Source organism: Xiphophorus couchianus, chromosome 15 (assembly GCF_001444195.1).
Source record: "Xiphophorus couchianus chromosome 15, X_couchianus-1.0, whole genome shotgun sequence".
Lineage (NCBI taxonomy): Eukaryota > Metazoa > Chordata > Actinopteri > Cyprinodontiformes > Poeciliidae > Xiphophorus > Xiphophorus couchianus.
The window spans coordinates 1414179-1428860 of NC_040242.1; the positions used below are offsets into that span (position 1 = coordinate 1414179).

Here is a 14682-nt window from a genome sequence, read left to right on the forward strand (position 1 = left end):
GGATACAGATGGAGGGAGCGAGAAAGCAGCAGGAACTGGATGGATGAATAGACGGTTAGACAAATGGATGGACCAGAGTGTGTGTATATATACACAATTTGGCATGGCAACTTTAGATGAACCTATAATTTGTCAGAGAGCGAGTGGGTATGAAAGAAAGGGCAATATGGATGGGAAGTGGTGGATTTGCTGGCAGCAGTCTCTTAGTCAGCAGCGGCGCCACAAAACCTGATGAAAAATGCTGCTGTGACAGTGTGTGTGTGTGTATGAGAGAGTGTGTTCTTCGACAAACTGCCACATATTGAATCCTGAACAGAGAGACAAGTCTGACACCTAGAGGGAGGTTTCATTTTGTGTTTCAGTGATTTGTCCTCAAAACTGCATTTGCTAATCAAGTTCGTCTCGAGAAAATTAGAGTCAGTGGGGAAAAAAAGAAGCTGGTTTCCCCCAAGTGGCAATCTGCATCGGAGTCAGAATAAAAAACAACCACCTAGTCTGAGGAGAAAAACAACAAAAAAGCCGTTGAATTCTGAGAAAAATAGGTCAGAAATCTGAAAATAAAGGTTTAGGGTCTGAGAATCAACTCCAAAATTTAAAATTCAAGTCTGAATTCTAAGATTTAAGTCAAAAATTTTAAATTTTTCCAAATTCTGGGGAAGAAAAAGGCCAAAATCCTGAGGAAAAAAAGTTTGAATTCTGAGATCCAAGTATGAAATCTAAGATTCAAGTCAGTACTCGATTGTGTTTTTTCCCATTAACCCTTAATCCTCTTTCATGTCATTTCTGAGGAAAGAATTCTCAAACTTTGTAAAACGTGATTTTAATTCCCAAATATCTAATATCTCTGTAATTGCTTTCTTTAACATGCCCTGAAAAAGTTTTATAATTTGTCACATTCCATACATTTCCATTTTTATTTGGGTTTTATGTGGTAGATCGCCACAAAGCAGCAGATAGTTGGGATGTGGAAGTAAAAAAAACTTTGTAGAAACTCCTTTTGCGTCTCTTATGGCATGCCTGTACCAGACTCTCGCATTCAGAAACAGAATTTAATTTTGCTTTGCAAATTAGGCTCATACACAAACTGAGAGCATCAATTTTAATAAAGCAAAAAAAGAAAAAGATCCGTCTCTTTTGGAGTAAAGTGCAGCCACCAGCTCAGAGCTTGCGTAGTTCTGGCAGCAGGAACAAGAAATGTATCTGTAAACACAAAAAAGACAAAATTCCCAGGAATCCTGCTAGACGCAAAATTAGCTCAAACCAATTCCCACATCCAGATTTAATCAGTAAACTGTCAGATTTTATTGTAAGCACTTAAAACTTCCCTTATTAACGTCTCTGCCGCCGTATGCAAATAAAATCCTTGTCCTGTTTCAAGGAGCTTTGACTCCTAAGATCTGCAGCGACTTAATCCCCCAAACAGCCGGAGATATACGTGAACATGAGCTTTAACGGGAGCGGTAACGCCGCTCAGAGCGAGTCATCTTTGGACTGAAACCGATGCCTGCGAGAAGGTCCCAGACATGTTCATTAAGATAATAAGAGCTGCTTAAACCAGCCTCACCAAAACCGCATTTCACAATGTCGCCAACAGTCAGCATGAAGACAGAAAACCACCGGAGGAGCTTGAAGATGATTAAGCCAAGATTTAATCATGATCAAACACAGGCTTCATGTTTTAATCAGTTACGATCAAAGAGGCTTTCTGAACCACAAGAGAGCGGCGGATCAAACATGCCGAGCGTTTCGCAGCGACGGAGTCACATTAGTGACGATCAAACAATCCTCACCACACAACCCAGTTAGTGTAAAATTAAAGACACACTGAGGACTGTCTCTTTATTTAAAACACTTTATTACAAGCTGTTCAGCTCATCAGCCTCAGAGTTTAACACAGTTAATGCAAACATCGAACACACACAGGATAAAACTTAAACAAAAACACACAAATATGGCAGATCTGAACTTTGGCTGTTCATGTATAGATTATATTTTGCAGCTTTGCTGACTGAGTTCACTTCCTGCAGGGTTTTCAGGTTAAGATCGATGAAAACAAGAACAGAAAACAACAAAACTCTTATCTAGTTTTAAAGCTGGAGCCATTCTGGACATTCTTTCCTTCCTGCTTATTTAAAGTTCAGAAAAACATTTTATTTGTTCCATTAACACTCAAATAGGAAATATTTAGCTTCCAGAAATACTTTTCAACTGAATAAATGCAACCAAAAGGTAACAGATTAATTTAGAAAATATATTCTTCCCGGCAAATATGTAAAAAAACAAAAAACTACAACAGCAAATTAGGGCCGTTCTCGATAGAAGAAAGGAGTCAATTTCAGGTGAAAAACTCAGAAAATCTGAGTTTAGTGTCAGAAATTAGAAAAACGTCTGAAAAGTTGAAAATGTGTTAGAAAAAAGATCTGAAATTTTGAGATTAATCTCAGAAATTTTCTAGAAAAACGTAAAAATTTCTGACATTCAAAAGCCAAAAAATTTGAAACAAACTAATTTTGAAATTCATAAATTTCCAAGTTCTTTTTCCAGAAAATGTGTAAGAATAATCTCAAAATTTCTGAGTTTATTTCTAGAAAGATTTTGACTTCTTAGACTTTTTTAATAATAATAAAAATATTTTCTGGCAAATTTTGAACTTTTCCAGCGCAGATTATTTCTAGATAATTTCTGAGATTAGTCTAAAAATTTCTGAGTTTTTCTGGCAGAAATTTCTACTTTTCTTCCATCTACAATGACCCTAAAATCATTGTGAAAAAGAAAGAAAGAAAAAAAGCAAAACAAAAAACAAAGCACCCAGATCTTTCAAATTATTGCAAAATTGACAGGACAAGTATTAGGACTCATTTCCTTCAATATAATAAAAATAATAATGCAATTTCTCATATTTTTCAGGTTCTGTTTATAGTTCAGCATAAACGGTGATATTTAAAGTATTTTCCTTTCACTGTTTGTTGGATGAATCAGAAGCTGGTTTTTGGAAACAAAAACAAACCAGACCAACTAAATTTGGGAACTTCAGATTTAGATCCCCACAAGTTTTAAACTTGAACTTTACATCATTTATGACTTTGCAATAATTTCTCTATGAATTGATAAAGTTTTAAAAGCACCTCCACTTTGTTACATTTGCTTTGCATTCATGTAGTGTTTTATCACAAGCCGCTTTACATAAACAATGCTCCATCATTTCTTCTTTAAACACCATATTTTAAACTGTCACATGCAGTTTCATATCTAACTAATCCAGACTGAAAATTCTGCAGCATTCCAACTCAAATGCCATATTTACTGCTTCAGAAGTTAAGAAAATGCAGTAATTACCCAGTAACCACTTAATATCATGCCATGCAGACGTTCTGTCTGCACCAATGAAGGTTCACTCACCTCAGCATCCTAAGCCCTTAAAGCAGCTGACATGGGAGAGAAGTTGGACTTATTTTCTTAGGATCTTGGAAGGACAATGACTGTTCATGGATATTTGAACATTTATCCCAAGATGGTTAACGGATTATTAAATATGCGGCACAAAAATGTTCCACATTTATCTTACAAAGTATGAGGCTTTAAACTGCTGCAGCAGAAATCTGAACAAATTGTTATGACTGGTGAGTTTTGCCTTGTTTTGCCTCAAAGGTAAAATATTTAACCAGCCAACAAAGCAGTTCAGATTATTTTGAGAAATAACTGAATCTGATGTTTTATGAGGCATTCAACGAATAAGTAACCCCCAAGATAATTAACATTAATACAGAAAAATGTTTTAAAAAATCACGTTTGATTCTAGTTTAATAATAACTCCCTGCTTTAGTGACATTTTTATAAATTTCACCGTAAATTTTCATGTTTTCTCCCCGTTTCCACCCTGTAGCAAAACAAAATAGTCCTACAACTCAAAACCAAGTACGAAAAATGAATCCTAACAAACAAAAACTCAAACAAACATCTTTGGTGAGGTTCATGTAACATTTGGCGAACGTTGAACCTGACATTAATTTTGTAGCAACATCTCCACTGTGTAAACAAACATGGCTGAATTTCTGTCACTCTGGGAAAAGGCCTCAAAGTGGATGGGAAATCAGACTCAGTTTGAATAAAAATACAGTTTTGTTCTGTTTTTTAAATATAGAAAACTCTACTTTATTAAAGTGTGAGAGTAAATAAGGCTGACAAAAGTTAAATTAATACAGCTCTGGTCAGATATGCAGTCGTAGGCATGAATGTTGGATTTTTGAGTTACTTAAACAGCTTTATTTTTTAATCAGGGTGGAACAACAACATAACCAATTGAAACGAACAAGAAAAATGACCTGAAACACAAGAAAACCAGTTTAAAATTGGATGAATTTGGCAAACGTTAAGCTTCTGGGAAACCTCGATCTAAATCAAAGCGTGTGAACTATCCTCAGACCAACGGGAGTTTCCCCACTCTGACAGAATTAAAATTTAACCAAGTCAAATGAAGAAAGCTTCAAACAAACCTGTCAGAGTTAGAGGAAATAAATCATAAATCTGGAGTTATGGAGCCAAATTATACTAAAAATCACTGTTTTTAATAGTTTTGTTGTTCCACCCTAAAAGGTTAAATGATGACTGTCTGCAAACTTCTGAATGAAGCTGTTCAATAATAGACAAAGTAAATCTGTCAGAGGTAAAGGTCCACACCACACTGCATTAGTAGGTCCATAAGTGGCTCCAAATGACAACTAAAAGCCACTCAGAGGGTGAGAGCGTTTGTATAAAAAGCATAAGGAAGAATAGAAACTGAGTGAATTCAGACGATCTCTGTTGAACCTTTTCAGATCTCGTTAATCCGCCGTTAATGCGGGTTTATAAAAAGCATCTTTGAAAGCCTGGAAAACACGAGAAGAGAAAAACAAACCAGCTGCAGTCGCGTTCTGATGCGACTCTTTTGTTCCGGCGCCAGGAAAGCGGCTGGCCCGGCCCGTTCAACCGGCCAATCGGGTCGCTTCGTTCAGAGGAGCGAACCCGCCGCTTTGCACCGATCGTCTGCTTCGATGGACGGCGTCTCCGGATTAGAGTCGAGCAGCGAGCGGCTTCTGAGTCGGCAGCTTTCCTCCTACAAAATAAAATAAATCTCCATGAAAATTTTATTCTTAAATTTAAGCAATTTAAGAATTACTTAAAATTCTTGATGAGAAATAAAAAATCTTGTTTCCCACCCAGAGTGTCTTCCAGGGAGTTCACCATCACCGTGTTGACCTTCAGAGTTCCCTCATTTGCTCCTCTGGAGGAAACAAACAGCAACGCCTCCAGTTATTCTCACTACGGCCCAAAACTCAACACGCAAAGACTTTTAGATGAATGACGAGTGAAATGACTGATTTAAAGGTGAACTTTATTAGGAAAGGTCCACAAAACCTTACAAAACATGTTCATTACATATTTTGCACAAAATAATTTTTAGATAAGGTTTTAATCTGCTCTGTTCTGCTTATTTTGAGTTCCTTTCAGATTGAGCTGCTTTAGGGTGCCGTCACTTTAATGCAAATGAGCTTCTGCTGGCCACGCCCCCAACTCACTATTAATGAATAATTACATCATTTGTTCCGTTTTCGTATTTTCTCTTTATGAAGTGAAGCGTTTCTATAATTTGGTAAAAATGCATCATTTTTCAAGGCAGTGTGTTTCACACAATACAATGGAGCCAATATCTTATCAGTAATAGTAATAAAAAATTAAATAAATGAATAATTAATAAAAATACATAAACAATTATGGTGAAAATGAATAAAATTAAATAATTAAGTATAATAAAATATAATAAAAATAAGACTAATAATAAAAAGTATAAATATAAATAAAAAATAATAAAAAGAAATGTGTATTATTTTGCACAATAAAATATCCTTATCTATAGTAATAATAAAATAAAATGAATAAATATTAATAATAAAATAAAAATTATAAATTATAATAAAAAATAAATAGAAAAAAACATATAGTAAAAAATGTAATAAAACATTAAGTATAACATAACTTAATAAAAAATAAAGTAAATACATACATATAAACATTTAAAATAAAACATATATAATTAATAATAAAAATTAATAAAAAATTCAATAATATAATTAAGTATAATAACATAAATATTAATTTAAATAATAATAATGTTAAAATAATGTAAAATCCTTTTTTTGGTCCAATGTACAGTAATAATACCAGTTTCCCAGTTTGTTCTTATGATCATAAGTCAGCTGCACCAGTCCTTTTAAAAACTTTTATTAGAAGTTATTTAACCAAGAACTGACTAAACACTGTAAACCCCGAAATTGAACCGTCGGGTATTTAGTTTATCCAAAAACACCAACGAGGAAGAATAAAAGCCAACTTACCCTCTGAGTTTCTGCACGGCTCCGAGTCTCAGTAAAGCTGCCAGAGCGTTTTTCTGGAGGTCCGACGACAAAACCTCGACATATTTTAACTCTCCTGGATGATGCAGACATACAAAAATAAATAAATAACATTTTTATGTTGCTAGAAATAATGTAAATAAAAACGTTTTAAAAAAACCTGTTAGAAGGTGTTTGATGAAGAACTTCCGCACAGCAGGAACAAACTGTTTCTCAGTCAGACTCTCCGTCGCCTCCTCACAGAGGAACCTGCACACCATCTGGGAGAAATAATGAAAAAATAAAATCAAAACAACCCGACTATTAAAACCGTTTTCACACATCAGCTCAAACTGCGCCGGCTTCCTCATGCAGCATCACTCAGCAGGACGCCAACTGTGCAACAAGCTTTTTCACTACTGGGAAAACTCCAGAGTGGAGGGAGAGCCGAGTGTGAAAGGACAGAACATGATGTGAAAGAAACCTCAGGAGGGACTGGAGACAAACTTTCTGTCTCCAGTATGAACTGGTTTTACTGGTGGATGAAGCTCCATGCTACTGCAGGAGCAGAGACACTGAAAATCAAACTATTATTAAACTGAACGCTTGAAATTCTGATGTTTTAATGGATGGAGATGGTTGGAGACTGATGTCGCATCAACAGTGCCCTCTAGTGGACGGAGAGGAAGGAAGGAAAAAGAGAGGAAAGGGAAGGAATGAATGACTGAAAGAAGAAAGGACAGAAAGGAATGGAAGGAAGAACAAGTATGAAGAAAGGATGATGGAAAGAAAAGATGGAAGAATAGGAATGAACAATAGTAAGGAAGGATAGAATGAAAGAAAGGATGGATCAGAATAAGGATAGGAAAGAAAGAAGGAATAAAGGAACAAGCGAAATAAAGGAAGAAATAATAGTAAGAAAGGAGTGAAAACAGTTTTGAAAGAAAGAAAGGAAGGAAGGATAAAAAGGAATAAAGGAAGGATGAATAGGAGGAAAGGATTGGAAGGAAGGAAGGATTAGATCATGTTTGGATAAATATTTGAAAAACAAAACTAAAAAAAGAGAGATGGAATCACACCATTAATATTGATATACGGGTCATCAAACAGTAATAATAATCCCTGATCCCAGCTAAGCTCACCTGATATCCCTGCACAAACGGATCCAGAATGCTGGTGAGGAACGCCAGCGTCCGGTGGCCCCTGTCTGTGACCAGCACCTCCTGCTGGTGAACCTGGAGAACTGCACTTTTCACCAGCAGGTAGCAAGCTTCTTCAAAGTCCTGGGAAACAGGCAGACATCAACAACAGTAAATATAAAAACATTTAAAACGTCTGGTCGATGAAACGTTCGCTCGGTTTCAGATCTCCTCACCTGGACTTCGGCTCCGGGACGAAGGATGAACTCGTTAGAAAACATGTTCCTCAAGAAGCTGAAGGCGTTGAAGATCTCCTCTGGAAAACAGAACAGAAATAAAGAACAGGCTTCGAACATTTATTGAAAGAATAAAATATGTAAGGATCTATGCTAATAGCTAGTAGCTACTAGCCAGTAGTAGTACCAACTTCTATTAGCTAGTAGCTAGTAGTACTAACTGCTAGTGGCTAGATAGATAGATAGATAGCATTTATTGTCATTGAACAGAATTCAACGAAATTTCCATTGCAGCTCCTGTGCAAAAGGTCAAATATATACAGTATAAATAAGCAAACACACAATAATAATAATAACAATATATACAACTAAATTAACTAAAGGCCCTCAACCACACCAAAGAAGTAGCAGCAGGTCCAATTATGGCAAAGTACAGATGATGTGACAGTGCAAAGTGCAGAACAATATGACCCTAACCCTAACACTGCTCTAGCAGCTAGATGCTACTATTAGCTAGCAGCGGCAAGAAGAAGAGTCATCCTCACGTTTCCTGCTGCCGGCGACAGAGTGGATGGCGGAGGCCAGCAGCGCGGCCCGGATGAAGACGTGCAGCACCTGGTTCCTGTAGGAGGCGCAGGAGAGCACCACCACTGCCTTGCTCAAGAGCTCTTCCTCCGGCGTCATCGCAGGCGGAGGAAACCCTGATCAGAAAAAAACACTTCTGTTTGATTTTATGACTTTCCATCAGAGCTTTGAACCTGAAAAAGTCTCCATGAAATAAAGTGAAACCTGGCTCCAAGTTCAGCTGCACTCTCCCCTCAGAGACCCTCACCAGGCTGCGATGGAGGGAAAGGCTGGAGGAAACGACTCTGGAGGGAGGAATGTGGTCTGGAGAGGAAGAGCGGTGAGGAAGAGGAGCAGAAACGATCTCATTAAACTGCATCAGCTGTACTACCTTAAAAAACAACAAGAAACTGAAAGAAAAACTGAAGTTTTAGGTGCAAGTTGAAAAGAATGTAGCCTCCTAAGAAAAATAACTGTGTTAACATTTTGCAGAGGAAAGAATTATTAAAAGCAAAATGCTGTGCCTTGCTAAAGCATTCAAACCCTTTCTTTGGATTTTACTAAGACTTCACAAACCAACACAAAGGAGTTCAGAATTATAAATTGAAAGTTAGATACCAGAGCTTTTACTGTTTCTGACAAAAAATTACGATTTTACAAAATGTGTATTTGTACATTAGTCATTGTAGATAGAAAAAGATTAAATTTCTACAAAAAACTCAGAAAGTTTGAGACTAATTTCAGAAAATTTCTAGAATTTATTTTTCTGAGTTTCAAAAGTTGAAAATGTTCAAAGTTTCAAACTCAGACATTTCTCCAAACTTCTAGCAAGTTTTTGACTACTCAGTTTTTCTAGGAGCTATTAGATTAATCTCAACATTTCTGAGTTTTTTGCCAGAAAGTTACTCTTCCTTTTTTAAAAAAAAAACCAAAATAAAAAAAAACATCTACAGTATCCGTACTAAGCTGTTGTAAAAACAGTTTAGATGTTATAATAAAAAATTTATTGGTTCATTTTTTATTATTATTTTTACTTTTTTATCATCTTCCCTCCAACTTTCTGGGGCCCCGTTAGCCTGCCATGGCGGCCCCCTCAATGCCCTCGACCCCCACTTTGAGAAACACTGCTCTGTATAATCTATTTTTTCTGCACCTCCAGTAAAAATGTCTATTTCTCTGACTGCTTGTTATTTTTAATCTTTTCTCTTGTACAGCATCTTTTATAAATAAAATGTTTTATTATTAATATTATTGTTATTGTTGCTGTGTTGCCTTAGTAACTGGACCGGTACCGTACCGGGCCAGTGAAGGAAGGCTCCAAACTGGCGGGACAGATCCCGGAGCCAGACGGCTTGTTCAGTCAGGTCTTCCACCAGTACTCCCAGTTTGTTCCCAGCAGTCTGGTTCTGGAGCAGCAGGGCGGCCAGAAGGACCCAGGGCTTCAGAACCATGTTCTCCTCCTGGGACCGGACCAGCCTGAAGGCCGAGTCGTTCACAAAGTCCTGGATTCCCTCTGAGGGCTTCCTGGGGATGTGCCTGAAAAACCCCCCACAAACAAACAGCTGAGTCAGGTTTACCTGAAGGTGATCAATAACCAAAGATATTCTCAGTATTGATTGGTGATTATTACTGAATATAATGTCAGAACATGGAGTTCGTTAAAGTTCAAAGATAAACTTTAAACAAAGTTTAAATATGAGTTGTGTAAAAACAAGAAAGAAAAAAAGAGGGAGGAATGAAAGGAACGTAGGAAGAAAGGAAGGAAATAAAGGATGAAAGAAGGAAGGAAGGAAGGAAGCAAAAATGAAAGCAAGGAGGGAAGGAGACAGTAGAAAGAAAGGAATAAAATAAAGAAAGAATGAAGTAACAAAGGAAGAAGGAAAGCAAGAAGATAGGAATGAAGGATAAAAAGAAAGGAATGACAAGTTAAAATGATGGATGAAAGGAAGAATGGAAAGTCAAATGAATGAAAGAAGATAGGAAGGAAAAACAAAAGGAAAGGAGCAAGGATGAAAAGGAAGAAAGTCACAAAGTAGGAAAGAAAGAAGGATAAAAAGGGAGAAAAGAAGGTAAAATGACTGAACAAATGAACGAATGAAACAAATGAATGAATGAATGCCGGTACCGCGGTGTCAGGTTGAACTGGGAGCGGTCCACTCTGCCCTCAGCCAGACTCCTGGCAGAAACCGGCTGGCCGAAGTAGACGTGGATGCTGCCGTAGTTTTCACTCAGGATCTTCCTGGCTTTAAACAAACCCTGCAGGAAGCAAACAGAGGAGCTTCAGTTCTAGAAAAACACATTCAGATCCAGAAAAACTGGAAAAGAGTCCAGTCCAGGGAGACATGTCATACAAAACTCACATTTTATATGTTCTTATACTTCAATGCTTCTAAAAACAATCCAAGCACTTTAAAAAGACACCTAGCAATGTTTTGGCAATAAGTTTATGTTTTTATGGTGTCTGGAAAATGAGCCGTTTCAAAAACCTCCTGAATAACAGATTAACAAACACACTTACCCAAAAGTGTGTTTTGGATAATGATACAATATTATTAGCTTTTATATATGTATATATATTTTCAAATGTTATTTCTAGTTAGTTTTTTTCTACACTGTACTTTTTGTTATGTCCACTTGCTGCTTAAATTTCCCGCTTGTGGAACTGATAGAGTTTTTTTAAGTCACATTCTAAGGGCATTCCACCGTTACCTAGCAACCTCAGCCAGCCCAGGGCCGTTACCTAGCAACACAAGCTGAGTTCCGGCACTTTTGGTCTGCCGTTTTTAAAATTTTAGACCGTTTATAATGGTAAATTTTACTTTTTTCTGACATCTCCCAAGACAAACTTATGAAAAAGAACTGACTATCTCAATATCTAAGAATGGTTTTGTACCAAAAGACAATTTATGAACATGTTTTGTATAGGCCAGAGTCCTATCTGAACCTGTTCAAGGAAGCATAATAGGTTACTTTTAGAAGTAACTTTAAGCAGTGATCCAGCACTGATGAGGTTTGGTGCTCAGGACTCACAGAAGTGGACTCTTTGGGCTTCGGGACGCCCAGCAGCTCTCTGGCGTAGAGCGCCTCCTCCAGGATCCGCTCGTAGCTGATGCTGACCGGCACCAGGCTGATGTCGAACACTTCCCCCTTCAGGAAGGGATCCATCACGATGTTCAGCAGACCTGCAACCCGACAAAATCATCTCACCTGGACTCATACTCTTTACCCCACACATAAACTCAACCACGTTTCAAGGTACGTTTTCAAACATTTCCAGCACCACGTTGGAGATAAATATAATATGAAACAGATTGTTTCAATTCACAATTATCTGATATAATTTACTACTGTTATTAATGATATCTTGTGATCTTATTTTACATTCCACAGCAGGGACAAAATAAACTAAAATGTAGATTACAAAACAGATATAAGAGTTTTATTAACCTCCTGCAGAATAATTTACCTAACTTTGGAGTCAGGGATTTGGCTGTTCTGCTTCTTGTGCCCTCCAGAAAAAACTCAACAGGTGCAAAGCCATTCTGGAATTAGAAAAACAGTTTAGGAAAAGCTTAAAATGCAGTAAAAGTTTAACAAAGGTTTCCTGAGTGTGTGTGAAGCCTTTTCACCTTCAGCATGATCTTGACGTACTCGGAGAAAACAGTCCAGTAAAGTTTGTCTCCACCAAACGATCTCCGAATAAAGAAAGCTCCGGACATTCGCAGCATCTCCCCGACGATCTTCATTCCCATGAAGTCTGCAGAGAAACTCTAGAAAGTTGGAGCTGGACGATTCGGCTGACAAATTTATCATGATACAAGCATTTTTTATCAGTCGACACCGACTGAAAGGAAATATGGACTCACCCATGCCAGCAGCAATGACTGGTAGAGCTAAATCATAGGTGTAGAGGATGTAGGACATGAGGAGAAAGTCCATGTAGCTGCGGTGACTCGGGAGAAGAACCACCGGCTGTTCCTGGATGGTCTGTTGCAGCTGAGAACGGATCAAAGTTAGCCATGTTTCCTCATTCTGCGTCTCCCTGATGGGTCTACTCACTCTCTGGATGCCCTCCTCGTTTACACAGATGCTCCTGAACAGAGTTTTAAAGATTTTACTGAGCGTGAAAGCAAAGAAGCGGATTGTGCTAAGCTGCAAGCGGTGAGCCATCTCCTCCAAGATGGCCTCCGCCTCCGACTGGATCTCATCTGTGGCCGTGCCCGTCTCCTTGGAAACCTAAAAGAGAAATCACAAAATCACAAAAATCTGAGAAAGGCATTCCTTGTTAGTTCAAAGACAATATCTGCCGCCATGACATCTTTTAGCTTGGAAACAACAATGCCTCCATATTGAACGTAATAGAGGGCACATCCACACACACATGAAATGTGGAGTAATGCTGTGATTCTGGATATTATTGTTGCAATCCTGACTTCACCTGATTGATGACATAAAGCAGCTGGTCAGACTGCAGCACCATGGTTTTCAGTTCGCTGGCTGTGCAAGGAGTCAGTCCTTTATAGAGAGCGGGAGTGTAACACCTGAGGGCATATCTCAGGTCGCTGGTGTTCCTCCTCTCCTCCAGGATGTCCTCAAAGTCATCTCTCTTCTTCAGCATCGGATCTCTATGCTGTTAAAATAATGAAAAACTCAATTACTTGGCATGAAAATACCTAAAGATTTGTATTCCCTAAAAATAACATTTAGATCCTACTAACTGAGCATGCTCAAGCGATTAATCAAATTAATCATTATTCAAATAATCGTTAACTAAGTGAGTGATCGATTAATCAATAACTGGAATATTATATAATGTGCACTCAAAAAAGGGCATTTGCTGAACAAAATAGCATAGCACTAATTAATCTAAAACTGTATAAAATACATATAAATATTGCCCTAAGAATGAAAACACCTTATCTGTAAGTATGTTTTACTGAAAACTCCTCTAGTGGCATTCAAATTCTCCAAAGGAATGCTGTTATTGCATTTTAGGCAATAAAATCTTTATTTATTTTATTTTTAAAAATGAATTAAATAATTTGTTTATTTGCATTTTGTAATTTATTTTTTATATAAAAAGACAAAAGTCATTAAAAAGAAAAGTCTGCAGTATATGTAGTGGTGATTAATCAATTAATTGATTACTCGTCAGAATAACCATCCATCCATCCATCCATTTTCTGTTCACCCTTGTCCCTAATGGGGTCGGGAGGGTTGCTGGTGCCCATCTCCAGCTACGTTCCAGGCGGGAGGCGGGGTACACCCTGGACAGGTCGCCAGTCTGTCGCAGGGCAACACAGAGACATACAGGACAAACAACCATGCACACACACACTCACACCTAGGGAGAATTTAGAGAAACCAATTGACCTGACAGTCATGTTTTTGGACTGTGGGAGGAAGCCGGAGCACCCGGAGAGAACCCACGCATGCACAGGGAGAACATGCAAACTCCATGCAGAAAGACCCCGGCCGGGAATCGAACCCAGGACCTTCTTGCTGCAAGGCAACAGTGCTACCAACTGCGCCACTGTGCAGCCCCGTCAGAATAACCGATTGTTAAAATAATTGTAAATTGCAACCCTCGCTAATATTTACAGCTAATATAAAAGCCTACCCCTAGAAATTATGCTACTTTTTAAAAGTACATTTTGCTTTGGATCACAACTTTTCAAACTGCTTCATAGTACATTAAGATAAATTAATTTTATGTTATAAAAATGTTGTAAACGTTCTTAATTTCAAAGTTTAAGTACACAATCCTGGTCAAATCTGAATTCTTATAAAACTGGTTTTCACTTGTGAATTCAGCATAAATTTGTTAGCATTAAATCGATTAAGGATAATTAAATCGACTAAGGTGCTAAAAATACAAATGAATAGAAAACACAAATAAAGATACGGATACATGGATGTTTTCGTCGAAATTAGCAACAGACACTGGGAACACGGGCGTTGCTCGTTTAATAACATTATCTAAAGCATAATATCAGTTTTTAAATTCCGAGTAAATAAAACCCTCACAGCTCCGTGTTTCTCTCAGTCAAACCTATAAAGCAGCAATGTAAAGGTAAAAATGCAATAATTCACGGTTTGAATGAAATATCAGGTGTTCAGAAACAGAGGGCACAGCTAGCTCAACAAGCTGACAAGCACAACACGCATACCGAATAAACCGCTTTGGACGCCATTTTGTGTTACGAACCAACCGGCTGCATTCAATAGAAATGTTTTCGGGTTAATATGTTGTTATCTTGTCTTTCTGTTTAACACTTTTTGACACCAATAGCAGCTGCAGAGCTTCACATGGGCGTGAGCATAGTGGAAAATGACGTTTCAGGGGCATCTTTTCACTTCCGGACTTCTTCACCT

General features: G+C 37.7%; 1 protein-coding gene across 2 annotated transcripts; it reads right to left on the reverse strand.

The window, feature by feature from the left end:
* Positions 1-1825: 1825 nt before the first annotated feature.
* On the reverse strand, positions 1826-14637 carry gnpat (glyceronephosphate O-acyltransferase). Of its 2 annotated transcripts, none has more exons than XM_028041229.1 (17): positions 14401-14495; positions 12746-12937; positions 12367-12543; positions 12174-12303; positions 11937-12064; positions 11774-11849; positions 11338-11489; positions 10433-10563; positions 9605-9843; positions 8533-8631; positions 8289-8444; positions 7744-7823; positions 7511-7651; positions 6550-6649; positions 6372-6465; positions 5196-5260; positions 1826-5092 (listed from the first exon to the last, which is right to left on the reverse strand). In XM_028041229.1, exons 2-17 carry the CDS (start codon positions 12923-12925, stop codon positions 5049-5051), a joined length of 1992 nt encoding a protein of 663 aa, XP_027897030.1. In that variant the 5' UTR covers positions 12926-12937; positions 14401-14495; the 3' UTR covers positions 1826-5048. The 2 variants fall into 2 exon arrangements, with proteins under 2 accessions (XP_027897030.1, XP_027897029.1); XM_028041228.1 differs by having other exon boundaries at positions 1837-5092; positions 14478-14637.
* Positions 14638-14682: the final 45 nt, after the last annotated feature.

What these genes read in the sequence shown, in the direction of transcription:
- gnpat (XM_028041228.1), bottom strand. Translation starts at nt 14,501, where the DNA reads ATGGCGTCCAAAGCGGTTTATTCG. An exon ending in ACGAGGAGGGCATCCAGAGA is followed by an intron (nt 12,304 to 12,366) that starts GTGAGTAGACCC and finishes ATCCGTTCTCAG; the next exon opens with CTGCAACAGACCATCCAGGA. An exon ending in AGCCCAAAGAGTCCACTTCT is followed by an intron (nt 10,564 to 11,337) that starts GTGAGTCCTGAG and finishes TGCTTCCTGCAG; the next exon opens with GGTTTGTTTAAAGCCAGGAA.